The sequence below is a fragment of the Polypterus senegalus genome, chromosome 15 (genome assembly GCF_016835505.1).
Source record: "Polypterus senegalus isolate Bchr_013 chromosome 15, ASM1683550v1, whole genome shotgun sequence".
NCBI classification, from domain to species: domain Eukaryota; kingdom Metazoa; phylum Chordata; class Cladistia; order Polypteriformes; family Polypteridae; genus Polypterus; species Polypterus senegalus.
This window is the reverse complement of record NC_053168.1, coordinates 37,557,871-37,584,472: the sequence shown is the minus strand read 5'-3', so window position 1 is coordinate 37,584,472 and position 26,602 is coordinate 37,557,871. Positions and strand designations below refer to the sequence as shown.

General features: G+C 35.1%; 1 protein-coding gene across 2 annotated transcripts in view; it reads left to right on the top strand.

Moving 5' to 3' along the window:
• The window catches only part of anln (anillin, actin binding protein), a 38,998-nt gene extending 15,072 nt beyond the window's left edge, over positions 1–23,926 (top strand). The window contains exons 7-25 of one of the 2 annotated variants that reach the window (XM_039736910.1): positions 661–768; positions 1,492–1,585; positions 4,682–4,807; positions 6,112–6,332; positions 6,489–6,637; positions 6,947–7,085; positions 7,765–7,900; positions 11,287–11,472; positions 11,593–11,719; positions 13,378–13,426; positions 15,710–15,763; positions 17,901–17,951; positions 18,263–18,298; positions 19,997–20,018; positions 20,201–20,313; positions 21,788–21,874; positions 23,217–23,324; positions 23,422–23,594; positions 23,792–23,926. In XM_039736910.1, the coding sequence (XP_039592844.1) occupies positions 661–768; positions 1,492–1,585; positions 4,682–4,807; positions 6,112–6,332; positions 6,489–6,637; positions 6,947–7,085; positions 7,765–7,900; positions 11,287–11,472; positions 11,593–11,719; positions 13,378–13,426; positions 15,710–15,763; positions 17,901–17,951; positions 18,263–18,298; positions 19,997–20,018; positions 20,201–20,313; positions 21,788–21,874; positions 23,217–23,324; positions 23,422–23,594; positions 23,792–23,906 (2,094 nt within the window). In that variant the 3' untranslated portion in view covers positions 23,907–23,926. The remainder of the gene's footprint in view (positions 1–660; positions 769–1,491; positions 1,586–4,681; positions 4,808–6,111; positions 6,333–6,488; positions 6,638–6,946; positions 7,086–7,764; positions 7,901–11,286; positions 11,473–11,592; positions 11,720–13,377; positions 13,427–15,709; positions 15,764–17,900; positions 17,952–18,262; positions 18,299–19,996; positions 20,019–20,200; positions 20,314–21,787; positions 21,875–23,216; positions 23,325–23,421; positions 23,595–23,791) is intronic. The other variant, XM_039736911.1, reaches the window with a different exon arrangement.
• Positions 23,927–26,602: the final 2,676 nt, after the last annotated feature.

Sequence of the window (26,602 nt, the reverse complement as noted above, 5' to 3'; positions counted from 1 at the left end):
TCTAACTTTAGCTATGTTTCTTAAGTGAAAAAATGCTGTCCTAGTGGTCTGATGAATATGCGATTTAAAATTCATTGGGACACGCAAACCCCTCCACCACGATAAGGTGACGGTTCAAGGAGGGGTATTTGGTACTTTTTATTGCTATATTCAGTCTTGTGGTGTTTTTGTAAATGAAGGCACAATTATATTGACCTGTTTTATCTCTCTTGATGAGGTTTGGGTTTTGAACTCTGTCACATGGGTATACAATTAGTTCTTTTGGTTGTAACATGTCTGTCATTTTGTTAAAACAGATTTTTACAGGGTACATGGTCTAAATGTGTATTTTTACTGTGGGATCATTTTGTATTTGTACTGAAGTCTTTTTAAAGACAAATTCTGTGGACATTATTAGTGAGATAATCCTAATGTTCATTTAGAGTTCATATTATGGTATCATGTTTCCAGACATCATGGATTTTTTTTTTTTCTCTCCACTAATTTATTTTGCAAATATCATTCTAGTATCTATCTTAATTAACACATCTTTTTTTATATTCTAGATTTGATTCCAATTAAATGTTTTTATTTTTATTTTTTATACAATGTGTAAAGCATTTTTACTTTTTCTCCATCAAGAACAGCTTATCTAATTTTAAATGCCTTTAATAAATTTAGGAGCGTGAAAAAGAGCTTGCATCTATTAGAAGTCGTATCCAAAAGGGAAATATGTGGACAGTTGATAAAGATGACTGTTCACTTCAACAGCCCCAAGACAATAAAAAGGTAACATTTAAATACCTTAAATGAAATCCCTTTAAAATTAAATTGCAAAAATTGAATTTCAACAGTTGATCTTCAAAAATAACTTAAGTTGGGACAGTGGCAGGGTAAGATTTATCGGTAGATGCATTTTGCTTTTAACTTGTTGGTATGAGTAGTGCTAAGGTGCATTATATCTAAATGTTGCTCTGATTAATATTTATTTTCTTAATGCAACATCTTACTCTAAACTGCATTATATCAATAGAAGTGTAAAATTAATAATTTTCAAAATCCAAACAACAAAGGCCTGAACAAGACCATACATTAATCTTATGAATTATGTGTGCAATTTGTGGAGGGTTGATCTTTTGAAACCTGTATAGATAACCTTATTCAAATCAACAAGTTCAGAGTACATCTTAAAATTGGTGTTACCTTAAATCTCCATATACTCATTTAATAGATGACAATAGCAATCGAGGACCGTTTTTGTATGCCTTGCACTGTTAATCGGTGTTTGGGCCCTTTTAACTTCCTTAATGTCCCTAAGCTGTTGCCTCAGCTATAATTCTGTTAGAAGCTGAAGTAATTGTGGATAAAGGCATCAGTAAAATAAATAAATAAATCCTATTTTTTGGCATACTGCTTGGCTTTAAAATGTCATTGTTTAAAATTCACAGTAAAAATGTGTATACCCTTGTAACATATCAATCTATTATAGCTTACAATTTGTAAATATCTTAGGAAGCCCCTGTAGAAGCACAGGATGGCGAGTCTTTGAAACCTCCAGCTAATTCTAATTCTGAAACGTCTTTAAAAGAAGAGAGAAGTCCTTCAGGTAATAACTTGCAAACCTTTTTGTGTTTTATGTTTTACGTAGTATTTATTACTTTAACATCATTTTCAAAGGAATGCTTTTGTTATGCTGAAAGGTTTTGGACTGTGAGCATGTGTCTGCTTGATAGTTATTTTTGTAAAGGAAACTCTCCTTGTTTATTGGAGGAGTATTGTTGCCTTCATCCTTCTCAAAAATAAAAATAAATAATACAGCAATGGAAGTTATGAATATGAAACTATGCAAAGGTGCATTGGGTGACAGGGACAGGTATAACTGGTATGCATATAATCTCCATGCGTTTATACCAATTCGTTCTACAGTGTTAGAAGCCCACTATAGTAGGGAAAATGCTTACTAATAAAAATGTTAAAGGCCTCTATTCTAAATGTTAAGCATGTTTACAAAATTCCAATACTTGGGAAAGTGCAGAGAAGAAATCTCACTACTCTGGTATACGTTTGTTTTATGAAGGAAGATTGACCGGTATGAATCCCGTAATGTGGCGTCATATATAATGACACACTACACTTTAAAAGTCACACGTCATCTTCTGTGCCGTCTGGTGGTGTGGGTTTTTTTGTCACCTTCACAACAGTATCGGAATGTACAGCCGCATATTTGAGCCACAGACAAAAAAATTTTAAAGACATGGTGAAAAGGTGTATTTTGTGATTAAAATGGATATTTCGGCTTTAATCTTAATTTCCACTTTAAACTTGTAGTTTACTTTATCATTAAAGTAGACCGTCGTCAGTTGTTAATCGCTACGTGCTTCTGGGGCTCCCTCCTGAACTGATAGCTGCAATCGCCTCACAGAACACATTACATTTATGATATTCCAGCTCTATGCACATTTATAATCATTACATGTATATTTGATATCACTTTCATGATAAAATACATGTAAAGTATGTATGTTACGTTTTACATAATTAAATACTGATGATGACACGTTGTGGTGGGATGGTGTGCCTCACGGGGAGTCGTCCCTTGTGTTCACTACCTGAAGTTTGTATGTTTTCCTGGTGGGGTTCCCACAGTGTGCTCCGGTTTCCTTACACGTGAAGGTTGGGGGAGTTGAAGATACTAAAATGACGCTACTGTATGTGAGTGCTTGTATTCACCTTGCTATGAGCTGATGCCCTATCCAGGGATTGTTTCTGTCTCGTGCCTGATGCTTGCAGGAATGGGTGCATCCCTGGATTGATGTATTTAATCATTAAACATCCTTTTCAGAGATATTGCTGCAAGGTGACATTGGAATTGAATGGATGTTTCAGGCAAATTACAACACACTAAAGCAAAACCTTTTCTCGCCATGATGATATCTCGCACTGCCACCTGGTGGAATCTTCCAGACTTGTATAAAGTTTATACTTGTGAAGAGTACAAGACAACGCTTGCGTAGCAATAGCGTCCGCTGGAGCATGTGTTTCGTGAAATATAAACCTGGCTTTAGAGTCCCAGTTTGGACACCTGCAGGGCTCTATGGGAGCATCACCAGCTACTGTTTGTCAGCACACATGAATGGGTGAGAAGCAGCCGAGGGCCTTGCAAGTTTCTCCATATACATAGCTGACCCACTGACTAATCTGTAGGCAAGCATCAAGGATTTGAACTTTTAATATGTTTTGCTATAGGGGTCCACTGTAGTGATCTGAAAAGAGGAGTTGCGCACACACACACCTTGGCTGGTTGAACATCAGACGTGCCACTTCATTTTTAAATCTCTGCAGCAGTTTGGTTACACATGCATTCACTAATACCAGCAGGTAGTTGCAGTAGTCCAGACAAGCCTGGACCAGGAGTTGTACTGCATACTCCATCAGATATGGTCTGATCTTGCAAATGATTTATGGAGTGAATCTGCAAGATGGAGAGACAGCTGACCATTGATCGCCACTCCAAGATAGCGTACTGACTTGGTGGGTGTTAGCAATAGTGAACCAAGCTGAAGAGACTTTGACGTGCAGTATAGACTGACATGCTGGAATAATAAAGTCCATCATCTAGAGGTGGTGCACCTTCATCCAGCTTGCAGTATCGGTGAGACATGCAAAGGTACTTTGTAGCCTTCCTGGATGGGGAACGACCAGTACAGCTGCATATTATCAGGATACCACTGATATGTGAAGCCAAGGTACTGTATGGATGGGATCTAGTGGGGATGCATATAGAGAAAAGAGGAGAGGACCCAGCGCTGATGCTTAGAGTACCCTTGATATCTCTCTTTGCCAGAACCCAACCACCTGTGGGCAGTCCCAAAAATGCCAAGTTCAGAGAGGGTTGCAAAGAGGATATGATTGTTGACCATAATGGAGGAGAAAGACTGGGCCGAAGCTTCACCTTCTAATAGAGCAAATCAAAGAAAACCCAAGAGTGGCTTAGGGACATTTCTGTGAATATCCTTAAGTTGCACTACTTGAGCTCATTTGATCAACTCTAGAGAGACCTAAAAATAGCTGTCCACCGATGGTTCTCATCTAACCTGTTAGAGCTGCAAAGAAAAATAACAGGAAATCTCCAAATCCAGATGTGCAAAACTTGTAGCGTCAAACACTAGAAGACACTAGGTTGTAGTAGCTGCCAAAAGTGCTTCAACTGAATATTGAGTAAAGGATCTGAATATTTGTGTCAATATGAGATTTCGTTTTTTTACCTTTAATATATATTTGCAAGAAATTCTAAAATCTTTTTTTGCTTTGTCATTCTGGGAAGTGTTGCTTGATGATGACTTTTTTTTAGCATAAAGCTGCAGCATAACAATGTTTAAAAAAAAAAAAAAATGGATGGTGTCTGAATACTTTCTGAATGCACTTGTATGGTGAAAATGTTGTTAAACATGCATGCCTTTCTTTTGGTATGGGTTCTGAAGTTGTGTATTTCCAAGCCTTTTTTTACATTGTGGTACACAAAGTCAACTCATTAAAGAAGTGCAAGATATTACATGATCCTAAATTTTAGTTAATGGCAGACCTTTAGTTTCTTGTAATCTACAAGCAGATGCCATTGGTCAGAAATGTTGTTTTATACCAGCCTTGATAACTGTAACTGACTAAAATACCATTTTTACTGTTAATTGTTCTTTGTTTTTAGATATGTTGCTAACTAATGAAACAAATATAGAATGTACTCCTATACAAACAAGCCCTGTGAAGCAAATTACACCCTTGAGGAAGAAACCAGGAGAACTTTATGTTGATACTGAAAATGTAGTTAGCAGTAAGTTTCCATTGTAAATATTTGTCTCATTTATTTAATTTTCAAAATGGTTACCGTACTCACTCCTAATTTGATTGTGATGGGGAAGGGGGTTGTCAGTCAGTGCTTGCATTATCTTATTTTAGCAGACAGGGTTTATATATGCCAGGGGTGGTGGTGGTTTTTTGTAAAAGACAAAGCTAAAAACATGAAAATGTAATAAATACAATCTAGATTGGGTTTTATGAGGGAGGTCCTGCCATAAATAGTCTGTTATACTTTTTGAGTGGCACCTAGAATAACATACTAGTAGATATAGCCATCAGAGGTAAGTTGCAAAACTGTTTCAAATTTTTAAAATGTTAATTGACAAGAGACCAAGATTACAGGTAAGAGAGGATAATGTTTCATTTGGGATGAGGTCATCAAGTAGGGTCTCTCTAGAATCTGTCTGTGAACTACTACTTTTATATTAATGACATTCTGGTATAATTGGTAAATTCACACATGACTCAAAAAAAGACCCGGACCATCTTCTTTTTAAAAAAAAAAAAAAAAAATGCAGTTTAATGGAGAAACATGCAAAATCTATACATGGGCAAAAGGATCATTAAATGTAAATACAGGGTGGGTGATGCTCTCTTATAAAACGCAACCTTGGACAAAGATGTAGGGATTGATATCAATATGGCATTCTCAAAGTCTGGACAATATCTAGGTGAAATGACATTTTTAAGTTAAAATGTGAAACCAATTGAATAGATGTAAAGGGGAAAGGCTTCGACTGAGCAATATGTCCAGTTCTCGTCATCACACTACAAAAATACACCAGGGTTGTGTAGAAAACAGGAGCCAAGTTTATCCTGGGACTAAAAGGCCTAACCTTCTCTCTCTGGCTAATGGATTTAAACCTCTTTAGTCTTGAAAGAAGAAGGCTGCATTAAGACCTAAACCCAGGTTTTCAGAATTCTCAAAGACATCTGTTTAATTGATCAATCAGTTAAATAGTAAACCACATACTCAAGGACACTATGGAAACTAAGGGGAATTGCATTTTAAACTGAAACTAGGAAGGACTTCCTCACCTGAAGGTTTGCAAAACCCAATCGGAATAACTAATCATGTAGTTAAAGCAGAACCTCTTTAAAAGTTTCTGGATGTGATAATTGGGAGAAATGTAGCTATCAGCTAACTTAATGGGCCTGAAAGGACTAAGTGGCCTCCTGTTTGTCAAACCTATGGTCTTATATGTCTGTCATGTTTTTTAACACGGCTGTATGCTGGGTTTTATTGTGTATTTTATAATACTAAGCATTTGTTTGCAGAAACAGAAGATGATGTAAATAGTTCAGCTATTATCAATGACATTTTTAATGATGTTCATGAGAGATCTGAGCAAGACGAAAGCAAAACCTCGGTTGACATCCATGGCCAGGAAGAGGAAGAAGAGGAAGAAGAAGATATGAATGATAATGAACTCAACATTTCTTCTATGTCTCTTACACCATTAGTTGAAACTGTTGCTTCTGTGGTAACAAGTCCAGAGGTGAGAAATAATTAATTATACCATTGTGCCTGAAGAGATTTTTCAAATTCTTTTGATTTGTCTTTACTGTTTTCAGTAGATACATGAGGTGGTCATGGACATTAAAATCACTTCTTATAGGCTTCCCTTTTAAGTCCAAATTTTGCTTATGCCTAGGTGGCATCACCAAGAAAAACCGCTGGTGAAACTAGTGAAACGCCTGAGAGGAAAACAAAAGGTACAAGATACCAAAGGGCTCGTGTTCCCCGTGCAGCATCTGTGGATAGCCTTGATTCTGTTGCAGAAGAAAAAAGTCTTCTCTACAGGTGATTGTTACAGTTGTTTTACAAATAATAGCAGAAAGTGAAGGATGAAAATACTTAATCAAAATAGCTTTTGAGCTGGGTTGGAAATATTTAGAGAGAAAATATTAAACATGTACACATCTGCTTCAAACATATTTAAATATTAAGTACATTTTTTAAACAATTTTGTTTTTGCTTTACACTTAATATATTAACTGAACACTGCCTTTTTTTAGTTAATATGTAATTTTGTGTTAAATTGGGTATTTTTTTTTTCACTACCAATATTGACTTTGTTCTGGGTTTTCTTCCCCTCATCGGCCCCTAAAGTATCGATGCCTACAGATCTCAGCGATTTAAAGAGGTTGATCAGCCACAAGTTAAACAAGTAATTGTTCGCAATGAAGATGTTTCTCAGAGGCTAGAAGTGAAGAGTACTGCACAAGTGAATATCAAACAAAAAATAAAGGTAATTTTTTTAATTATATCAGGAAAAATACTCAACTAATAATACAAATATTGTAAACATTAAAGGCAAACGCACACACTGAGTTGTACTCCAGATTCATAAGATGTGTTAATTATTTACATATTCATTCTGTTTTAAGGTAATAAGTTCATGCCTAAAAGCCCTTGTCTGAAGTTAATCTTTTTTTTTTTTTTTTTAAACTTCTAAAATGAAAGTATTACGGTAGATGAAAACTGAAAGCAGGCTAAGTACTAAAAGCATCCAGGCAGTTTAGCAAAGGTGGTGTATGTATGTTTTTTATAGAGAGATTTTCAGAGTAAGCATCCCTACATCCAAGACTTGAAGGTTTGAAAATGTACATTTGGTGCATTTCAAAACATTCATGCTTCCTTAAAGGCAGTGGAAATAAACATTTTACAATGTATTAAAGAAATGATTAAAATATTCTCATTCTTATTAGACTGGTGTGCAACACAACATCCCTGAAAGCATGATTGTTTTTAGAAAGATGGTTTTTTTTTTTTTAATAATTACTTAATGGGTCATTTCTAATATACGGTTTTCCTAATGTTTAAGTTGGTACCCTAATTTTGATAATTCATTGTATTTTTTTGTTACTTTGTTTAGACACACTGTGCCCGGTAATTGTATTTCATGTGACAATTTAAAATTTTTGCAGATGTTGAATAATGAAGTAAACGTGCAACAAACAGTAATTCATCAAGCTAGCCAAGCTTTAAATTGTTGCTTTGATGAAGAACATGGCAAAGGATCACAAGAGGAAGCAGAAGCAGAAAGGCTTCTTCTCATTTCTAGTATGTATTGCAGCTATGTCCTTGTATAAATATTTGCATGTTTTAGAAGAAATGTTTTCTCAGTTTTATTAAATTAACTTCCTGAACAATTCATATGAATATTCTTTTTAAAGTATTAAATTGTCTCTTCTAGAGTTCTGTGTCTTGACATACAGTAAGTCTTCCCTGACACAGGCTACATACCCTTGAATAATGCTCCTTCAAAACCATATTAATTCATGATGCATTTTAAAAAATATAGTTAGATGAAGGAACATGATTTAACAAAAAATACAGAAGAAATATAATTGTTCAATATATTGCTGGGAATACGTAACTTATCGAAATAATATAGCTTCTCTTGTATCAGGACTATCAGAATAGCCAATTTAAATTTGAATGTTTATATTGGAAGCATGTATACATTCAAATGTAGTTTAAAAGTTCAAGATGTAACATGTATGTTATTCTGCCAAGGGTGAAGCTAACATTTCTATTTATATTCATTCATGTATTTTCAACTTTAATGCATTTATCTCGGATGAATAGGTGTTGAATATTGTTATGATTTAAGTTTTAAATGGCCACCAGTCAGCCCATACTGCAGTAATATTTCTACTCTGGCGGACATGAAGTTTTATCGTTGAAGGTTAATAAATTATTTTTGAAGATTTACATTTCTGATTGTTCATGCATAAGCAGATGCAGTTCGAGGAAAAGCAGTGGGCCATACATTTGCAGCTGTGTGCCTTGTTCTGATTATACTGTAATGCAGAGATGTGTGACTGTTTTTTTATTTTGAAAATTTGATTTGCATAGTTACTCATTTATTGCCAGCTTCTATACCATGCTAACACAGTCTAGAGCATGTAACTTTCCACTCTAGTCTTTCTTTTATATACGCATAAACTGGGGCACTGTTGAATAACTAAATATAATACATGTCATATTCTAATAATTGAAGTGTGATTCATTGTTGTTGTTTGGCAGACTCCTTTATCCAAAATAGCTTAGATTCAGTATAGACATAATACATTAGAGTGATTATCAGAAAAGCACAAAGTTAAACATCCATCCGTCTATCCATTTTCTAACTCGCTGAATCCGAATACAGGGTCACGGGGGGTCTGCCGGAGCCAATCCCAGCCAACACAGGGCACAAGGCAGGAACCAATCCTGGGCAGGGTGCCAACCCACCGCAGGACACACACAAACACACCCACACACCAAGCACACACTAGGACCAATTTAGAATCGCCAATCCACCCAACCCTCATGTCTTTGGATTGCGGGAGGAAACCGGAGTGCCCGGAGGAAACCCACGCAGACACGGGGAGAACAAGCAAACTCCAAGCAGGGAGGACCCGGGAAGCGAACCCGGGTCTCCTAACTGCGAGGCAGCAGCGCTACCACTGCGCCACCATGCCACCCAAGTTAAACAGAATAAAAGTATAATCTAGCATGCTAGAGCTGGTTGATGGTTCATTGGAGTAGTGCAAGTGTAGATATTGGAGGAGAGCAAAAAAGTACCTAAATAATCCAATGATGGTTTATTCATACATGTGACTGTGTAAAAAAGAAGAATGTAATACTTAGTCAGTACTATCCTCACTAACCCAGGGTGTTGCTTTTTGTTTTGTTTTGTTTTTTTAATATAAAAAGCATCACATCACAAGACTACGCCCCACCTCCTGTACACTGTTAATTAGCAAACTAATATTGGTACTGAAAACATAACAATGTTCAGTGTGTATTAAAGATTATTACTTACTATATCACTTTTTTTTCCTAAAGACCTTAACCTCTCCTTGCTGATTTCCTATGCTGTAGCTCATAAAGGAACATTTATATGTGCCTTCAGAATTGTTAACCTATGTTCATATACACTCACCTAAAGGATTATGAGGAACACCATACTAATACGATGTTTGACCCCCTTTCGCCTTCAGAACTGCCTTAATTCTACGTGGCATTGATTCAACAAGGTGCTGAAAGCATTCTTTAGAAATGTTGGCCCATATTGATAGGATAGCATCTTGCAGTTGATGGAGATTTGTGGGATGCACATCCAGGGCACGAAGATCCCGTTCCACCACATCCCAAAGATGCTCTATTGGGTTGAGATCTGGTGACTGTGGGGGCCATTTTAGTACAGTGAACTCATTGTCATGTTCAAGAAACCGATTTGAAATGATTCGAGCTTTGTGACATGGTGCATTATCCTGCTGGAAGTAGCCATCAGAGGATGGGTACATGGTGGTCATGAAGGGATGGACATGGTCAGAAACAATGCTCAGGTAGCCTGTGGCATTTAAACAATGCCCAATTGGCACTAAGGGGCCTAAAATGTGCCAAGAAAACATCCCCCACACCATTACACCACCACCACCAGCCTGCACAATGGTAACAAGGCATGATGGATCCATGTTCTCATTCTGTTTATGCCAAATTCTGACTCTACCATTTGAATGTCTCAGCAGAAATCGAGACTCATCAGACCAGGCAACATTTTTCCAGTCTTCAACTGTCCAATTTTGGTGAGCTCGTGCAAATTGTAGCCTCTTTTTCCTATTTGTAGTGGAGATGAGTGGTACCCGGTGGGGTCTTCTGCTGTTGTAGCCCATCCGCCTCAAGGTTGTGCCTTCATAAATGCTTTGCTGCATACCTCGGTTGTAACGAGTGCTTATTTCAGTCAAAGTTGCTCTTCTATCAGCTTGAATCAGTCGGCCCATTCTCCTCCGACCTCTAGCATCAACAAGGCATTTTCGCCCACAGGACTGCCGCATACTGGATGTTTTTCCCTTTTCACACCATTCTTTGTAAACCCTAGAAATGGTTGTGCGTGAAAATCCCAGTAACTGAGCAGATTGTGAAATACTCGGACCGGCCCGTCTGGCACCAACAACCATGCCACGCTCAAAATTGCTTAAATCACCTTTCTTTCCCATTCTGACATTCAGTTTGGAGTTCAGGAGATTGTCTTGACCAGGACCACACCCCTAAATGCATTGAAGCAACTGCCATGTGATTGGTTGATTAGATAATTTCATTAATGAGAAATTGAACAGGTGTTCCTAATAATCCTTTAGGTGAGTGTATATTCAAACTAATGCATATTTTTAATATGTAACATTCAAAGCTAAATGCCCCATCCCCCCCAAAGTGACCAATCTTAAAGGACTGGAAGAAAAATAATTTTAAGAAAGCTGAAAGAGCTGCTGCTTTGGGCTATCTGAAAACAATCTGTTACTTAATTAGTATTGCCTACATATGTGCCGTGGGTTGTACAGTTTCCTTCTCTTACTGCTTATTTTTTTGGAAAAATCAGCTTATTGCAGGTTAATTTTTACTTGTGTGTAAAACTGTTAACCTGTGTGGGGTTTTTTTTTTTTTTTTTTTTGTCCAAGCTGAGAAAAGAGCAGCGTTGCTCGCAGAGATAAACAAATTAAAGAATGAAGAGCAAACTGGAGCAAAAGTTTTAGGTTCTGCTAAGGAACAAAGCTGCTATTCTGCATCTAAAGGCACAATATCTTTATCTGAGTTACGCCTACCTCTTAAAGCTGACTTTATTTGCTCAACTGCAAACAAAACAGGTAATGGGCATGTTCAATTATCTTTTAATTAAAATCATGATAGAATTCCTTATACATGGAAGGAATACATTGCCATGTTTATAGGTTGCTTAAGGTTTAACATGATTTTACTCTACTTAGATGGAGCAAGTTACTCATTTTTTATTATGATCCGTGCTGGAGCTGAAAATATTGTTGCCACACCTTTGGCCAATCCCCAGAATGCACTGAGTGGAGACGCACTCACATTTTCAACTAAGTTTTCCCTGTAAGTTAATATTTCTTTTGTAAATATCTAAAAATTCTAACCTTAAATTCTAATGTAAACCAGTCAAACATTTTATATGTGATGTATGTTTGGGTTGGGTGGTAGTTTTTAAAACTTTCTTTTAATAAACTGTTTTACTTTAAGAAAAGAAAAAAAGCCTATATATAGCCTATAATATATATGTGTAAAAGTGTGTGTGTGTGTCTGTTCGGCCTGGAAGTGAGATGTGGAGTCTGGGTAAGGGCTCCACCTCTGAGGAAACGGAAAACTCGCTTAGCTGCTAATTACACAAGCGAGGCCAGCATGTCAGTAAAACGAAACCTCCAAAGAAAGGCATAATCACTTGGCCGAGAGCATCGGCAACAACAATATTCCTTTTACTTGTGCTCCTGCCGCGAATGCACAAGCAATGCTTGCATGTCGGCAAAAGGAATCCTCCTAGGAGAGAGACACCCAGAGTAGTTCCTTTCAATTACCTGACATCTCTACATTTCAATTTTTTTTTTCTGCCGATTTTCATTAGTTTCTAAGACCCCGGGCTTGCACAGCTAGCGTGTGTATATATACTTTTGTTGTTAGAGAAATGGTAAAAACTACTTTTTTATAATTAAGCCTTGTTTCATATTGATGCATTACAGGAAAAAAATAAACGATATGACAGCTTGTAATTAATGAGAAATATTTTATTTTCTTTTATGCCATATATGGATAAATATTTCTGTATATATTTAAGTATGTATTTTAAGGACATTTTAATCTATTTTAGTATTTTATGAACACTGAACAATAAGTTTACATCATTTTATTAATATGAAATAAACAGTTAACACCTGTGGCCTATAGTTTAATTATAAAAATGTAATTTAATATAGGACATAACGCTTCTGTTTATCTGGTTATGTAGGAGATTAGTGTAAAGTTGTTTTTTGCAGGGATAAAGGGGGGAAAAAAAACAAAAAACCTGATTGGAGCATCCCGATACTACCTTTCACAGCAAGGACCCTAACTGTCTTTAGTCAAAAAATTATTATTTTTTTTTTTTGGTAGACATTCTGAATTGTTATTGTGAGTTAAAGTCACTTAATAACTTTAAAGTTGTTTTTTAAGGAAAAAATTCTTATGTATTAATCTATGGTGTTGAAGGGAAATACACTAGCAAGGATATACTTTACTGTCTTACCTCATTTTTGTTTCTTGTCCTTTGGCATCGGCACAATGTTAGTGTTAATTTTTACATTTGCCTTCTTGATATGTACCAGTAATTTCACAGAGGTGGTGTTAAACTTTAAACCACAACAAAAATTACTGCATGCTAAAACGTCATGTTTTTGTTTTGTGGTTTTTTTTTTTTTTTTTTTTTTTTTTTTTCATAAATTATTTGATACATTTTAAAATTAAGTCTCGGGAATGTTATTGAATTATTGCAGTACTCCTCACTGGTTCATAAACGTTTGCCATTTTTAATTCAGCACTCCCAAATGTCACTCTGTTTATGCACCTTTACTATGAATGCAGTTTGGTCAGCATTATGCTGTCTAGCTTTCATGTATTTATTTGGTTTTAGTCTATTAAACTTATCTATTAGTGTGAATGTGTTAGTATAAATGTTTTTATGCTTTAGACAAAATATTACAATTTTAATGACTTTTTGTTTTCAGCTCAGAGGTGTCAAATGACTTTGAAATTGATTTGGAAGTTTATAGCTTGGTAAGTACTGTATCCTGTGTTCTGTTTTGTAACCAATAAAGATAACTTAACCTCTACTTCAACGAAAAAAAAATCTTCCTATTCTTACACAGTTTCACATCTGTGAACGTTTATTCATAGCATCCTAATAATGCTTACTGTTTGTAGTTTGTTCATTGCATTAACTTCAAACACAGATATTTTACCTCTGATGTTTTTAATACTAAAAATAGATCTACTGTGTAATTTAAACTTGGCAATTTACAGTATATAGCCAAGAATGTTCAGTCTGACTTGGTTCTTTTCCTAGAATTCTTTATCAGCCATTTTAAAGTAAAAAATTTGTGTGCTTTGAACTACACTACATTTGTAAAGTGCATTTAAAAATTCTGAAAAGCTTCTTTTTTTTTTTAAAAGGAAAGATGCACCTGTCCAAGTTTTCAATGTTCTGTTAAAACTCCTTCATACGCAAGCATTCTATCATTTTGCATTAAGACAATGGACGAGTCTTGGCAAGAGAATTTCTTTACCAAGCTTAGCCTGTAGTTTTAATATTATTTGTCAAATTTAGGCATGCAATATAGTGTATACAGTACCTGATATTTGGAAACATTTTTTAAAATATTTAGAATTCTTCCATACTCCCCTATCCTAGGCATAAACCAAAAGCAATTGGCAGCAGAGCAGTAAGGAATGAATAACCGACTGAGTAAAGAATTGTACTTGCTCATGTTGTGGGAGCCTTTCAGTTGCTTTAGAGTACTGGAGAGATTCAAGGCCACAAGATTATCTGTGATGACTGTTGAATTTTAAAGATGGTGGGGAGGGTATCACCTTCAGATTTGAGCAATTTATTGTATGAGCATAATGTTTAATATTATTAAATTACATTTACTGCAAATTATTTTAGTTCTCTTTTTATATATCATTTACATATCCTCACAAGTTTATATATCCTTTATGCATAAATTGCATACAAATTTTTTAGTTCTTTAGGTAAGCAAATAAATATGTATAAATAATATAATTATTTTACCCTATCCAGTGAGGGATCGCTTCAATTTAAATATCATAGCTAGTGGCAACACTTCCTTGAATTGAAGCTGAAGTGCAAAATCCATCTAACCAATCTAATCTTGGGTTTTTTATATCCGTACTTTTTATTAAGCCCACATTCTAAGCCAAGTGTCAGACTAGAGCAATAAATCAGTCTATTGCAGCATATGACATTACAAACATCATAAGGACATTGAGCAAATAACAATGACAGTCTCCATTTCCATGTACATTTCTTTTATGCTTGTATTGTATTTTAGACCTGGTGGCTGGTCACTGCCATGCCTATGGAAGGCATTGGAGTCAATCCTGTCAATCCTAACTCATCTACCAGTGTGTATGAAGGCATTATTCCCTGAATAGGGAAAATCAATGGTCTGTAAAATGGTCTTATGTTCCTTGGCCATAGTACAAGCATGAAAAGCAGTTATCCATTCTGCAATATGGTTGTTCATAGAATTTTTTTATGCATTGTTCTTCCGGATGAACATTTATTAGTTGTCAGTCCACTCCTCTGTCTGAAGATGAAAGCAAACCTGTTTTGTTGGAGCAAGTCACAGACTACTTGGTCTCAGTCACTGGCTATGTCACATTGGCTTCACAGGAGTTTTGCTGCCATCTACCTCTTGCTCTCTAAGATTATGTAAACGAAGGCTACATCTGAAAATCGCTGGAAAAGTTGCATAGTGTCACATAGATGTTTTACCATAAGCCTGAAATGCTTATGCAGCTCAGAGGAAGAAAGAGCATTTCTTTAGAGTGAATAGTAGTTAAAGTTCTTTCTTACTGGAGAGGGTAAAATCACCTGAAAATTTGCAACCATTGGAGTTGTTAAAAAAAAAAAAAATACAGATAAAGTAACATGATTTGGTTGAAACTGCTATACTGTCGTGCTGCAATAGCTTATGGTACATTGCCAAAAAATTTAATTTTGAACATGGACCAGATGAGTTCTTACAGTAAAATATTGCAATTAAAGATAATTGTTCAATATTACTGGCAAAGTGATACTTTCAAAAACCTATGAAATTTATGCATTTTATACAATTGTTTTAAGTATACCCTATTTCTGTCTTATGTTGCGGTAAAACTCTTTTTAATGTGATCAAATATATTCTGGTATTAACTGTCTTATTTAGGAAACTATTTTAAATTATGAGCTGCTGTTGTATATTTTGAATACATTAGCAGGAATCACAAACTTCAGATTTGCATGTAATAGTGTGTGGTTTTTTTTTTTTTATAAAGGTACAGAGACGAGAGGCTCCATTTGAAAAGAGGAAAAAAAGCAGTAAATCAAAGGTAATAAAAGTGAATATCTAGAGCAAGTGTGTTTATTCGAAGACTTTTTTAATCCTATCCGGATTTCACTTGCCATTATATTAAAAAGTGAGATAAAGTAGTGCAGAAATTAAATGTTTTGGGTTATATTTGTGCCTAAAATTTTACGATGCTCTTACTAATTAACAAGCTTCAGCTTTAATAAATCTAAGCCTGGCTAGTTTTAACAAATAGTCTGAAAGAACTGAAAGTTGGCTTATTACAGCATTTGAAGAATTCATTGATGTTAAAGTTGTTCAGTTTTAAATGTCTGTTTAAATATTTGTTTATAAATGCTGTAGAAATACAAGTTGAAATTAATGGGATATTGTTTAAAATTTTCCCTCCACACATACCCCAAGCTTACTTCATGAAAAGACATTCTTAAACATAACAGGCCTGTAGATCCATTTTTTCCCCTCGGTACTTTCTGATTACAGATGAACAGGAGGTAAAATATATAGTTTCTACATATAACTGTGCCCTGAAATCTGTAAATTTAATATTTTTCTCAAACTGATTTTTTTCCTTGACAACTCATTTTTATTTTGTAATTTAACATACTCAAGCCCTCTTAATCCTGTGCAGAGTTGAATTGGGCTTGTATCTTCAGAAGTAACATAAATGCAAATTACTTTACAAATGTATTTCTGAAACCTTAATACTGTTCTTATAATTAAAACAAATTTTGGTTTTGTTTATAATGTTTTAAATAAAGGTAACCTTTTGAGAGAACACAAATAATTTAAGGTGCTTAACAACCTTTTATCATCACTTAAGTGAAAAGAACAAACATGTTTATATAAAAATATTTACAGGAGATTACTGACCAGTGAGGCTACAGTTTTCTTAAGATGAGCTTTGCCTTTTTTTCCTTTTGTAATCAAACTTTTATTAAATTAATCCTTATTTAATGTGTTCAACTCCTGAATCTTTATTGAACATAAACCATTTTATAGTTTTAGAACACCTGTTTGAGCAGAGCTGTTTCAATATATTATCTTGGATGACGCTGTTGTACGTTAATAATAATATACTTTAAAGCCTAGCAGTTACTATACAGTATACTATGGGTTGTCTGCAGTTGCTTTAACACACTGCTCACAACATTAATTCTTCGTGTTTGACTAATTTCCTTTATTACTATAGTTACTAATCTAGTTAATTTCATTCAGAATCCATTTACTTCAGGAAGCAACTTGTAGCAGTATTCATCAAGAGGTTCTCCTATAAATAAGTATTAATGCAAACAACTAAGCTCATTTGAAAAGATTAATTTCAATGCTTGTTTGTAAATGGCTGCCTGATGAAATTGCTATATCAGTCACCAATTTGGTTGCCAATATGTCCCATCTTTATATTAAAAAAAAGTCAATTGGTAAACTGAAAGTGTATAATCCTGTATGCTAACAAGCCATTCATTTTAAAATAGTATAGAATGTATTCTAAATATAACCTAACATTTGTTATCCTGAAGCAGAATTTTGTGCTTATGCTTCATGTAAAGATGACTACATTTCTTTAAAAATATATATGATACAACCTGAATACTTTTGAAACCTCTTATCAGTGATTAGTTATGTATGTCTCAGTTGTTGTCACCAGAATTTAATCCTTCAGTCTGTTAACATATAACCATTTATGTATAAAATGTTACAGAAGTTTGTTTCCAATAGTCTTTAAAAGCCTGTAGAGAGGAATTTAGCATATCCATGCACCTTTCCCTTTATGTGCTGCTGTATGTGCCGCTATCACTAAGTGGTAATGAATACACCAGAGAGGTGGAAACTTCCTCCCCACCCCCCAAATTAAAAAATAAAGTAGTAAAGTTTAAAATTAGTGTTGATTAAGTGACTGATGTGCCTGAACTGACCTCGGCTCTTCATTCCCTAAGCGGTTATAGTTTGCATCAAAAATGCCAAATCAAATAGAGGTCTTTAAAGTGCATGAATATAAGTACTTCTTTTTAATGTCCATAGAAATGACTTGAAATTTAAACCCCCCATAGAGGATTCCCTGTGCACTTTGCTTTGTTGTATTACTTCAGGCACATGTTGTTTAGGCATTTTCCTCCTATACGGGAAGTAAATTTAAACCTTAAAATGTCTTTGTTGTCTAGCATCTCTGGAGATTGGCAAAATTTCATCTGTCCCATGCAATGTGCTTTTTGGTACGAAGTATTTTTTGACACCTTAATTTTTAAAAAATTTTTTATTTATTTATTTTTTTTTTAATATAAGCTCACATCTGGGATGGGTTCTTTTATTTTTTTATATAAATGATCCTGGTTAGTACTTTCAGCTCTTAAGGAAATCACCATTTTTTTTGAAGAAAATATAATGAATGACTATTAATGTTTAGTTACTTTGTCCTAAACCTCGGCATGCTTCTTTAAATTTCTTAGTTATAAGTTACATTTTTGAAACATGAAAGGGTGTAATGAAAGTTAATTAACTTACTCTGTATTTTTTCCCCCTTTAGGCAATTACTCCAAAGCGTCTTCTTACTTCAATCACTGTAAGTAGAAAAACTTGGTAAACATTACTGTGATTTAGTATTTTTCACTCCAAACTTATTTTTATTACTGAACTCTTTATTAATAAAATTCATCATTTTATGGCATCAAATCCTTAAACCTGTTAAATGTATACATTTCATTTTTTTTCTCCCATTTACAAGTGCAGTTCTTATAAAAAAATATTTGTAAGGAGAAAATTGCCTGCTTCTGAATGATAACATACTTTTTGTAGTAGGAAACTGCATCAACCACAAAATGACATTGGGATGGCAATGTAAGCAATTTTAATGAGAGCATGCCATTTAGACCAAATTAGTTTGTCAATCCCCATTCAGGTAATTTTTGGAAAATATATTATTCAGTTTCCAAAGTACTACTTTCTATCACACTAATGCACTTGATAATTCATTTCATGTTTTCTCTGTGTGAAGAAATCAGTTTCTCACATTAATGTGAAATCTTCCCTTAATCTGCTTCAATATGTGTCCTCCATGCTCTGGTTGAAGAAGCCATTTTAAAATGACAGCTGTAATCGGATTACAATTCCCTTCTAACATCACTTTTAGCATGTCTCCTTTTGACATTGCCTAAACTAATGAAGGTTCATCTGCTTCAGCCAGATCCAGTGTAGTTCTTCTCTTGACCTTCTGTACTGTTTTCTACCATCTTTGTAGAATGGAGGCCTGATTCAGCTACCAGAGTTGAGTTGTATTATTTTGTACTTGGCATATGCAACTACTGTATATCTAACATCATATTGGACTCCTTAATCACTTCTACACACTGTATGCATGTGGAGAATAATACACTGCTGACTGATTAGTGTACAATTTATGGGGACCTGAAATAATTTCACCATTAGTTCAGCATTATATATTATATGTTATTTAAATCCAATCATATAGTGTTAACTGAAACAAAACTAAAACAATGTTCTATTGTTCGCAATAACTGAGGTTCAATTGCAAATGTCTGACCAAGTTGGAATTCATAACTGCAAACCTGTAGTTGTGTTTTGATGTGTTAATTTTGTACTTTTAAAACCATGACTGCTGTCTTCATGAAGAATTCCTATACTATTCATAAATTATGTGCTTTGCAGTTGGTGTTTGTCTTTGACACTGAGTAGTTACCCTGTTTTTTGGTTTTTTTTGTTTGTTTTTTTTTTAATGAAATATTTTTATTTGGGATGAATTCTAAGCAGTTTTCATTTTTAAATGCACATTTAGATATGTAAACCTTTAAATGAATCTGATAACTTGATTTATAACACATCATTTTATGATGTGTTAAACCACAGTAGTAAATTATGAATTAGTGAGATACCATGGTGGTGTTACTGCATTAGTGTAGTAAGTTTTAGTAGTAGTAGTATACTATTAGTGTAGTAAATTTTAAACCAGCTGTAGTTCAGGAGTAAAAGTAGGAGCTGCCACCTCAGAATTTCAGTACTGGCATCTTAACTTGCTGGTATATCTACAGGGTCCTCCGCTTTGGTTTCCTTCCATACTCCAAAGGCATGTGTTTTTGGTGTCCCTTTGTCTAGTAAAGGGCATTGCTCTTGGAACTACCTACAGTAGTAGCGGCAATAATCTCAGAAATCTGCTAATTATACATGTTTTTGTTAAATGCTAATAACATTTAATTATATTCTCTAATTTCTGTATAAAATGTATTTTTTATTTTTATTTCAACAGAAAAGCAATCTTCATACACCAGGTGTGTCTAACTTTATTCCTGTATCAATTTCAATCTTTGTGTGTGTTTTAAAATACTTAACCTTAGCATGCAAGAGGTTTTTTATGTATTGTTTTATTTTAGTTGTTGCACATGGTTTTCATGGCTTTTTTTTTTTTTAAAACCTCCTCCACCCCTTTTTTTCCCCTCCCCTTCATTTATAGTAATGGCGAGCCCTGGTGGTCCTAATGCAGTTCGCACCAGTAATTTCACTCTTGTTGGATCACACAGATTAACACTAGCATCTATTGGAAAAAATAAACTAACTCTGGATAAGGTTGGTATAAGATGAATAAAGAATGGTTTATGTCTCATATTGGATACTTGCATATACATAATGTTATAGCACATTAAATTTGTCATGAAACAGTTTAGAATAAGGAGGAGTTGGGGGTTAGATTTTTTTTCCTTTGCACTATCATTGCAAGTAATGTTGCATTGCTCTGACCTAAGAAAATTATATATCAGTTTACCCTGGATCCTTATTTTTACTGAGGAAGCCTCATATTGCGGTAGGAGGGTGTCTTTGTTGTGGGCATATTCTTCACAAAATTGCAGACTTGCTCAATGTTAAATCATAATTAACAATACTATAACTTATCTAATGTTTGTTATGTTGTTACTCTGATGTGTTTGGAGTGGAATCCATCCTTCCCCTCTCAAGGTGCTTGCTGTTCCTGCTATTAAACAGCATTATGTTCTATACAAACTGAACAAATACTGACAAAATGACAACATTGCATGTATTTAATATCCTTTATTTGCTCAACTCTGAGCAAAAAATGGCTTTAAAATTGGGGTGAACACCATCAGTTCTGGAGGGCCACAGTGGCTTCAGGTTTTCATTACAATCCAGTTCCTTTATGAGAAATCATTTATTGCTGATAAAGCACTTATGGCTCAAGTGACATTTTTCTGCTTCATTTTAGTTGTCTCGCTTGTTAACATTTTGAAGCTTAAATGGCCTGTTTTAGTCTTTAAACAGCTGCATTCACTGTTTATTTCTCTTTGGTAGCGATAATTTTCACTGAGCACAATTTGGCTTAATAAAGTACTTGGAACTTAACATTACTCCTCTGTTTTAGGCTTCCAATTATTTGGGTTATATCATTAGAAACAAAAAAATGTATGAGGTTAAGAATGATCTGACAAAACACGGAGTCAAAATATTAAATAAGACCTGTTTTATTGGCAAGGATTGTTTTCTGATTAAGCAGGTAAGTTGGAACAAAAACCAGCAGCCCCTGTGGCCCTCCAGGACAAACATTGATCACCCTTGATATAATCTGAACTAGAATCTGGTAGCTGTCACGCTAACACATGTACAGATAAAGGCCATTCTTGATTCAAATACACGAAGAACAAGCCTTTTCATTGTTACTGGTTCAGGTTTGTTTCAGCCTTATTTTATTTAGTTTGTGTGTTTTGTGGGGTGGTTGTACTTTTTTTTTATTCTTAATGTAAGAGATACTCCTATTTAACTGTCATCCTTTTGAAATAGTGAAACTGTCTCCTCCGTATAAAACAAGTATAGGTAGGCAATGTGACATGGTGATTAAGACTGGATTTTCTACCTCAAACCCTGAGGCTGAGGGTTCAAATTCCACTACTGAAACTGTGTGACCATAAACAAATCACTTTACCTGCCTGTGCTCCAATTGGAAAACCAAAAGAAATGTAACCAATTGTACAATATGTCTATTCATGGTTAAAATAAATTTTAAAAAATTGTATTTATTTTTTTTCTACAGGTGCCATTTTTATCTCCTATTGAAGGCCATGTCTATTTAAAACATCAGTGTCAAGTTGGATCCTCCATTGAAGAAAGAGGATTTTTGGTAAGTGCATAAACATGTGGCAAATTAGCTTACGTTTCCTGACATTCTAGTTGGAACTGCAATCATGTGGCTACCACATTAGTCTAGTAAAATGTAGAATGGTGGAAGGGAAATCATAAGGCTAACAAAATTAACACAGGGGACCATATTTTCTGCTTGTGGTGCCACAGGCAAGATGAAGGAAAGGGTTTGTCTAATCCAAGGTGAGAGCAACTTTTACTTTAACTAAAAGTATGTTAATGGTTTTAATGTGGAAGCACATTTATAGAGGTGTGACGGGCATAGAAGCGGGAAATTTTGAAACCATACTTGATTGATTTAAAAGGAGTAGAGATGATTTTGACCTTCTGATTTCTTGGCATGATGTTTTAATGTTCACAATGTGTGGGAGTGATTGACTAAAAATAAATGACATCAAAATAACTATGCAGAACAGTGACTGGATTAATATTTTATTCCAAGTAGCCACTGCCAAGACCCATGAGGAAATGAGTTGCCTTCAAGGAGATACTTGTGAATTGGAGTGTTTGTTGAAAAGTACAGCTTTTATCCCATGTGGATGATTTGTTGTGTTTGCTGAGTTTTATGTGTACAGTACTCATCCTTTTGTTGTAAAGATAAAACCCTGTTATAGCACACAACCAAGCAACTGAGGATGTGTTATGTGAATATATATGATGTGCTTGTGTGGGCCGTTTATGACCCAGTAAGAGAAATCAACTGTATTTCACTAGTTTGAATCATCCTCCTCCTAGTCCTTTGGTTACGCTGATTATAGTCATTGTTTCAATGAGTCTGTAAGCTTTAACTTCAGTGCTGCAGTTTTCTTTCAGGGTGTTTTATTTACATGTTATGAGTTTGACTGTATGTTTGTAATTTAGTTCCTTTCCTGATCCATTCTATTTTGAATGAGATATTGCCAATTTTTTTAAGCTAAACAGTTCAATTTTTTTTAATCAGATTCATAACACTGGCATTGTGTGTTTCGATCCATGTTTGTGTCTCAATTTTGAAAATCTTTTTATCATTGAGTCTTATTACAAAACAGCAAAAGAGTGTAACATTTATGTAGCCATCTATATTGAGGTGCAGTGTAGCCTCCACAGAACCTCCTTCAGTGGTAAATTGTCCCGCCCAAAAAAATAAAATTTGGCATGTTGTGTGTTTCAGTGTTTACAGAATGTATACCCATTACTTCAGGATACATGTTTTACGTACAGCGTTCATGCTTACACATACATGTATGTTTTTGTAATTGAATATACTATATGTTGGTGTGTATTAATATGTTCTATGCTAGCACTTCCCCAAAAAGCTAGAATATTTTTTGTGTCTGTTTTAGACAATGTTTGAAGATGTCAGTGGGTTTGGCGCATGGCACAGAAGATGGTGTTTACTTTCAGGTTACTGCATTTCTTACTGGACCTACCCCGATGATGAAAAAAGGAAGGTTTGTGCTGTTTACATATTTTTCATGCCTACATTTCTGGGTAATGGACACTTACCTAATCCTTTTTTTTTTTTTTTTTTTAATTTCCCCCCTCAAGAGTCCAATTGGTCGTATAAATCTGGCCAACTGCACTAGTAAGAAAATTGAACCAGCAAATTGGGAGTATTGTGCTCGTCCCAATACCTTTGAATTAATCACAGTAAGGCCTCAAAGAGAAGATGACAAGGAAACGCTTGTTAGCCAGTGCAGGAACACACTCTGTGTCACAAAGTAAGAATTTTAGCTTTATTCTTTTTATATAAAACTAACCTAAGGTTTACTGTGAATAATGCAGTAATTTAAGTACCCTTCCAAATTTAATCTGATTGTTAATGTATGTTTACTATAAATTATACTTTTTTACGTTTTTGAAATATGTAACAGAGCTTTTGAAAAATGTTTGAAGAGTATGAATCATTCTGTTTCAGGAACTGGCTATCTGCAGATACAAAAGAAGAACGCAATATGTGGATGCAAAAACTGAACCAAGTTTTAATGGATCTTCGCATGTGGCAACCTGATGCCTGCTATAGACCTGTTTGAGCAGTAAACTTTTTAATTTTTGTTTGTATCTTTTATCTCAAAACCATTACAATACACAATTGAGTGATCAATTATTTTTCCAAAGATACTAACTGAAGTTTTAATGCTGCATGTTGATGTTAAGTGCTATGCAACGTTTTACACATTCTGAAGATGCATATTCAGTCCTTTTTTTATGTTTTCAAAGTTAAGGGAACTCGCTTAGGATGACTGCTAACTATGCCTTTGTTCCTGAATCCTTGCAAGTATTTCACAATAATGGTATATAATTGATGCCAGTTCATAATCTAGATGTTTTAAGTCATTCATTAAATCCATTTCTAAAACTACCAGTACAATTGATAGAGATTTGATCGGTCTTAAGTTGGATTTGCAGTAGCTCACGGTTTCATGGACAATATTGTAGTTATTAGATGGTTCTGATATTTTCAAATGATTGTCATGATAACTCCTATCCAGTCGAAAGTCATTGAAATAGGAGGATATTTTGACCTACCACAGATTTAATAGGTTGGAGTCCAGATAATGCAGCATTTTGCACAAATGCACTACAACTATTTAGAACATTAGGCACAAGCTCAAAACTTTATTTTTGCACATTGTCCTCCTGCAAACTTGGACGCCTTCCTCTGCAGCTCTTTATAGAATTGAAATGTAGCTATTTTCCCAAGATCATACAGAATTGAATATATTATAGTTTTAATATGCTACAAAAAGCCTTTTCATTCCATTATGTTTATACATTTTTCTTTTATTAATATGGGTGGCATCAGTGCTTTATTTAGTAGTATTTGAATATTATAGGCCTCGGAAATACTACAATTCACATTGCTGCTAGATTTTCTTTTTTTTTGTTGTTCGTCTTTTATGTTTCGTCAGGGAACTAGTTCTAAAAAGGTGTGTGTGTTCTGCTTGGAGACATTATCCTATGCATTTCTTCTTGAGGTATTGTTTTGTGCTTTCACTCCAAATGTAGATGTTTAACCTTTTTTTTTTTTTTTTTTTTTTTTTTTTTACTGTTTTATTTTAAAATATATTCTCATTTTAATGTTATATAATATGTATTAAGTATTTTGTAATTACATGCAAGAGTAGTAGAAAATAAAATATGGAATTATGTAAAAATAAAGGTTTCTTTAAAAACGGGGAGTGGATGTGCATTACCAGAGTAATTGTACCACCCATGAATCAAATTTAAAAAAAAAAAACAAAACAATGCAGCTTTTGTGTTGATGACTTGGGTTTCATACAGCTAGTATGTGCAGATAACAACGATACACGTTCAGCTACTTACATGGAAATTCATGGTTTTGTCACTTCAAATGTGTTTTTTTTTTTTTTTTTTTTTAATCCAAAATTTAGTTTGGTGGCCTGGTGCATTCCAGGATGGCAGCCACAGTAGTTTGGTGCTCCATCTTTATCAATTCGTTGTCGCCATGCAAAGTCATATAACATATGTACATTGGAAAGGCTTCTGATTATTGATTGCACTGTGCCTCCTGATATCACTCTCGTCTTAGTTGATCACGGGTGTTTTTGCAGCTAAACCGGTAGTATTATAGAGGAGGAACAATGGCAAAAAAGCTGCCATCCCACTTCAATACCGGAAGCAAGAACTAAGATGAGATATTCCAGGCAGCTGTAGTCAAAGTCTTGAATCCTGTCGATTAGGAAGGATAATGTGTTTGTCACTGGAGGCAAAGAGATCCCGTAGCTGGTAGATCAACCTATCAGAAGTTTAGGGAGACAATATACGTCAGAGTTGTGAAACACAAAGGTTGGGAAGATAGCACAGAAACAGTCGGTAGCAGGGCTTGCAAAAATTGACAGCTTGTTGGCTTCCAGGGAAATACAAGGTGTGGTTTTATCAGTACCTCTTTTTCCAGCCTGTGATGTGGCCTCAGTTGCTAGCAGGATCGATAGCATAGCTAACTGTTGCATTAGGAGGTGGCTTGGCCTCCCCCATTGCTTCTCCCACACAGCTCTTCCATACATGCAGCAGAAAACCTGTCTGGAACTAGACCTGAGGGAATCCAAGGACCACCTGATAAGGAAGGCAGAAGTGTATGCTGGTACAGGATGTAAATGGAGGGCAGAGACGGAGGTTGGCCCTGCCATCAGCACATTGCAACATAAAGAAGTCATGGAGAAAGTGCAAGACGGCCGAGTAGGACTGGGTAGAGGAGAACCTACACTGATATGGAGTAAGGCCACAAAGGAGTGGAGGAGGTTACATGGGCGGAGCACAAGCACTACCTCATTAAGGCAGTGTCCCAGGGCCAGCAGGAAGCATGGGCACGATGGGAGGCCTGCACGACTAGAGTCATCAGGTGGGCAGACATCTGAGGACACCACAGGCTCAGCTTAGCTTCATAATAAAAGCAATGAATGATGCACTCCCTTGCATTGACACAGGGGCACTATAGGTGGTAGCATAACTTGTTATTGAGGAAGTTGGCTGGGCTAATAGAAAGGCGGCTGCAAATAACACTTCAGAAATCCATCTGCCAGACATTGCATTTTTTAAACAAGGATTTTAAATCACCTGTATCTTGCATACTGTTTTTATTGACCTAAAATTTGGTACACAAAAAAACCACATGACCTCTACGATCTGCTTTTGGGGTGATGATTGACCTCCAAGTTTATTCCTCTTATTTTTGTTTTATTTTTATTGTAGAATCAACTCTCGGCAG